Source organism: Plasmodium cynomolgi, chromosome 4 (genome assembly GCF_000321355.1).
Source record: "Plasmodium cynomolgi strain B DNA, chromosome 4, whole genome shotgun sequence".
Classification (NCBI taxonomy): Eukaryota; Apicomplexa; class Aconoidasida; order Haemosporida; family Plasmodiidae; genus Plasmodium; species Plasmodium cynomolgi.
This window is the reverse complement of record NC_020408.1, coordinates 663265-668447: the sequence shown is the minus strand read 5'-3', so window position 1 is coordinate 668447 and position 5183 is coordinate 663265. Positions and strand designations below refer to the sequence as shown.

Sequence of the window (5183 nt, the reverse complement as noted above, 5' to 3'; positions counted from 1 at the left end):
TAATTTTTAACGAACAAAAAAAAAAAAAAAAAAAAAAAAGAAACAAAAAAAAACAAAACAAAACAAACAAAAAAAAAATCTGCCTCTTTCAGTTAAAAATGTTTTTTACCAAGATAATCTATCACGGTGTAGAAACAAATTTCTACTCATTTCTTCGGTGCGTTGTTTTGCCTATATATACGACCCCTTTCAACAAAGTGGTAAAAAAAACGATTGTAAAATCGACTATCCGTTTTGGCGTTATAGTTGGTGTGGGAGGGAAAGTGGCCTGCTGAGGTGAAAAATCTCCTTATGTGTTTATGAGTACATTTTGGTAGTACCCAAACATAGGCATAAATGCTTCCCCATCCCATAGGCATATATTACAATACCCATCTTGCACACTTTCCGCGTGGGGGTGTTTCATTGGGTGGATGGAAAAAGAATCATCGCATCGACACGTTTTACCCAACCTTGTACGTAGTTCACCCAACAACGCGGCCCCAGGAGGGATATGTCCCTGGGGGGAACAAAACAAACCGGAGCGAAGTTATTTTGAGGCCCACTCCTCCCCTCTTCACGACGTCGAATTAGCCCTTGGTTGGGGTGCTCCGTGTGCGCCACTCAATTGGCCATATCAGCAAAGCTACATCTTTGCAATTTTCTCGCATGACAACCATTTTGCCAAGAAATGTTCGCCTTGCAGCGGAGATCTGTTCACTGCAACAGGGGAGTTTTTTTTTTTTTTTCTCACCAGTTCGCTCTACTTCGCATTTTTTCTCGTTCTTTATCGCACCATTATGCAATTTTTAAAAACATCTGTTTGGGAGCCAACCCTTGGCGGGGAAAGAGGGACAGCGTTTCACCTTTTTTTGGAGAGTTGTTTACACAGCTGTGCCTTGGCAACTATTTGCCAACGGGGTGGGAAACAAAAATGGGCACTTCTTTGAAGACATCAGCAGTGAGCTGCAAGTGGGCGGGAAGTGAACGCCCCCCGGGCAGAAGCAGCCATGCGAACGGAATTCTTGCAACGTGGGTTACGAAAAAGGACACAAAAAAAAAAAAAAAAAAAAAAAAGGAAAGGAACGCACGCGCGATGTTACAAACGGGGAGTTATACAAACATGTGCGTAGGCGACCACCCAGGAGATGCACCACATTTTTGAGAACCCCGGAGTGAAAAAAAAATTATCCTAAAGGAGAGGCGGGGACACCCCTTAAGAAGAATCCCATTTTTGTCTTCTCCTCCTCCGTCCCCCCTAACGAAAAACAACATTCGTCCTCCTCGCCCGTTTGACATGGATAACTCGTGTCACCTTCCTGGGGGTCCCTCTAACAGACGGGTCTACCTCAGCTGAGTACGCGCCCATAGCCCTCGTGCAGAAGCCCCTTTTCTGTGTTCTCCTCACATGGTTCACACCATCATATAGAAAGGAGGAACGATCATCCGCTTCAACGTTGCAGCTGTTTACACGCGTCCTACCCATACGACTGGAAATGTTGAACCCACGAGAAAGTGTTTCTCCCCCATCTGCACTTGCCCCATTGCGAGAGTCCTCATTCTGGAACGAAATCCGGAAGAGAGCAAACTTACCAACATATATTTTCTTCCCTTTGTAGAAAATCACTTTACAGCATTTTTTCATCCTACTTGCATACACATCCCAGTAATACTTCACAATTTGTTTCTGTCTGTGTAGATTTCCCTTTAACTGTTGGTTCAATTTTTGGATCCGACTCATCACTATATTTGCATTTTTGCAGAAAAGAATGTCGTATATATTTTCAAAGTAATATTTTTGTGGAGCTTGACGGGGGGGTTCTTCTTTTTCTCGTTCTTCCTCCTTCGCAACCCCTCGCCCGTACCTCCCCACGCAGAAATTTATGAAGCTGTGATACTCCTGGTTATTTCTGAACACGTTCAGGTTAATGTTTTGCAGGATGTTCGTCTCTCCGTTCTCGCGATTGGCCGTTTGTTCCATGTCGGGGAGGTTCTCACCCTCGGTCAGCTTCTCCGCCTTGGTCAGCTTCTCCGCCTTGGTCCGCCTCTCACCCTCGGTCCGCTTCTCACCCTCGGCCCGCTTCTCACCCTCGGTCTGCTTCTCAACCTGGGTCCGCTTCTCAACCTGGGTGCCCGCCCCGGATAGGAAGTAGTACAAGCTGAGCAGAGAGGGACTCGCTGCGTACTTGTAGAAAAAGTTAAAATTGAGGCAACACGTTTGTGTGTACATTTGGACTAGCCAGTGGACCCCCTGGAGGTAGTTCTCGCAGCTGTTCATTTCCTCCTGGTAATTTTTTTCCCCTCCACAATTTTGCTCGTAAAAGGTTTTCAACCGGAGTTCCGTTTTGCGATGTTCTTCCTCCACGGGGGGGTTCACCAACTGTTCTTTTCCAAACGCCTCATCCCCACGTTGGTCTTCCTTACGTATTGCTCCATTTTTCCTTTCAGGTGGTGACTCTCTTTCTTCTTTCAAATTGCCATCCGGGGTGCCGCTTCTTTGCTCCCCCCCTTGGACGATCTTCCTGAGCAGCCCTGAATCAACAAAGCGCATGCATGCGGGGAATTCGCTTTCCAAATAATCATGCGAGGCGAGGTGCATGGCAATCTTCTTCCTCCTGGAGGAACCAAAATACGTGGAAGTCCTTCCGTCCATGTAGCACTGTGTCATGGTACATCTGAACAAATCGGAGCCCTCCTCCTTCTGCACATCAATGTGCAAATCTTTTTTATTTATTTTCCTTTTGCTGATCAGTTCGTTTAGAAGAGAGAGTGGGAGGTACGACATGTGCTCTTTGAATACACCCCTTCCTTCTTCATCTGTTTCTGTTCCCCCAATTTTATCATCCTCATTTGCACGATCTTTGAATCTCTGCAGATAGTACCTTGGCAGGCTCACCAGCTTATGCACGTGGTTTAAATATCGTACAAATTGGGGCCCATTCATAGTATACTCCTCTGTTAGAAGTCCTCCGTAGGGACTCCCCTCAGTTTCTTCTAACTTCATTTCGGTGTCTAGCATGTTAAAATAGGCCTCAAAAAAGGTGGAGAAATTTCCTTCCCTGATTTTCGGCAAATAGTCGTTCCCTTTTAGGATAAACAGGATGAGCATGTCTCGTCTGATTTGGTCGATGGCCCTCGGGTACTTCATCCAAAAGAGGTTCGTAAATGTGTTCAGGTTGTACAGGACTTTTATTTTTTTCTTCTTCCACTTTGGAGAGGAGGTCCCAGTGTGGTGGGCTTCCCCAGTATGGTGGGCTTCCCCATTTGGGTGGACTTCCCCATTTGGGAGGCCCAACCCCGCGAGGTGGTCCTCCTTCTTCTTCCTTTCCCACGCCCCCACATCTACGAGGAACGTCTGATACGTGTACACGCACACATTCCGCACGTCCTTCAAAGCTAAGCACTGAAGGAGAAGATCCGCATCTGCCCCCACGATGACGAACGATTCGTCCGCCGCGCTTCGACCACCCACACAACTCCTACCCCCCTCATGTCGCGAACGGTTCCCCCCTACGTAGTTCTGAATCCAATTCATCAATTTCAGTTCTCCCTCCCCCACCTCCTTATCAGTGGATATGAACACTTTTATATGCTCATACTTTGGAAGCGATACTAAAAACGTCACAAAATTTCGGAGAAATGTTGATACCTTTTGAATAAAGGGACTGCCACATGTTATATCGTTTGAGTTGTCTCCATCATGCACCTTCTTTCCTTTCGCTCGTCTTTTAATTTGCAGCTTCAGTTTCGAAAAAGGACAAATGCCATCTATTGCGAACACTATATTTTTCTGCGGGGGGAATTTTTTCAATACGTTTCTTATTAAATAGGAGAGCTTGCAAAAATACTGATCGTCGTTAACAAATTGGACGTTGGCTTTGTGTAGCAGTTGGTTCATATCAAATAGGAGGTTATCCACGTGACCGATCTTCGTTGGTTTCTTCTTCCAATCATTGCCTCCTTTTTTATGTTCCCTTCTATGTGTGAAGTTCCTCCTCAAGTGAGTCACGTCCAGAAGGCTGTTCTTCTCCACTATCTTCACGCAACTGGGGAAGTTTTGGATCACCCATTTGTGAAGTCCCGGTATACCTGCGCTGCTCATCCAGGCCAGTGCCGCTAGGTACACTGCGCCTTTGACCAGTAGGTGCTTGGGCATGTCATATTAGGCGGGTGACGTTGTGCTGGGAGCGACCGACAGTTGCTCCACTTGGCTGGGTTTTCTTTTCCCCACACAGCTGCTTCCCGTCGTGGATTAATTTTTCCCCTTCCCTCGGTGGGTATATATATACACGTATACGTAACACGCACGGATAATGCTCACCCATGATTGTCAACACAGGAACAACGATCACCCCTCCTTCGACACGGAAGCGCGTTCCTCAGGGCGACGTCCACCCCATGTGCGCAACGCTGAACGGTGTTTTTTTTTTTTTTTTTTCATCGCATCGGGGCTGTACCACCTCGTTGCCGTCCCCACGTTTGCCGCTTCCCTCCGCGGGGCAGCAGCCATCTCGCCATGACATGTCACACCGGTTTTGCTCATTTCCATTTTGGTTGGATTCCTGCCCCTTTCGAATGATCCCTCTAAACGACAGTGCCCACTGGAAAGGGACTCCCCTATTTCACATGTTCCGACCCACCTCCCACTTTACGCGCAATCCATTAAGGGTGGAGCAAATGCACATTGGGACAGGAGAACCCACGGGGTTACATCTTCGTACATGGGGAGAGCCTTGCTGGAGAGCCACGGTCGTGCCTTCCGCACCTCCTATCCTTCACTACACAAAAAGAGAGTGCTCATTGGATACACCTTTAAAATGGTCCTTAAAAGGGATCGATAAAAGTCTCCTTGCGAAGTTACCAACTGATGTCAAGACACCAAAACGCCAAGGCGCATGCGCGATTGGGTCTTCGACCTAAATGGGAGTGCTCCCACTGGTGCGTGAAAATAGCCCTATGAGACGCTCACGGGTAAGGCTACCGCGTTGCCTGCCTGGATTACTGACGATTGGCTGAAGGAGGTACACCCAGCTTATGCGAAATGAAAACAAAAAAAGAAAACAAACAAAACAGGAATGTCACCCGCGGGTGCGTTGCAGCGGGGCACAGATAAACGTCCATATGTCTAAGCATACGCACGCGCACACACATACACATAAGCATTATGCATATGTATCTACGCAGGTGGGAAAAAAAAAAAAAAA

The 5183-nt window shown here is 47.1% G+C and overlaps 1 protein-coding gene across 1 annotated transcript; it reads right to left on the bottom strand.

Annotated features, from left to right (window-relative positions):
- Positions 1-777: 777 nt before the first annotated feature.
- PCYB_042560 (5'-3' exoribonuclease) lies at positions 778-4135 on the bottom strand (the record flags this gene model as incomplete). Its single annotated transcript, XM_004225405.1, has 2 exons — positions 778-815; positions 1462-4135. 2 exons carry the CDS (start codon positions 4133-4135, stop codon positions 778-780), a joined length of 2712 nt encoding a protein of 903 aa, XP_004225453.1.
- Positions 4136-5183: the final 1048 nt, after the last annotated feature.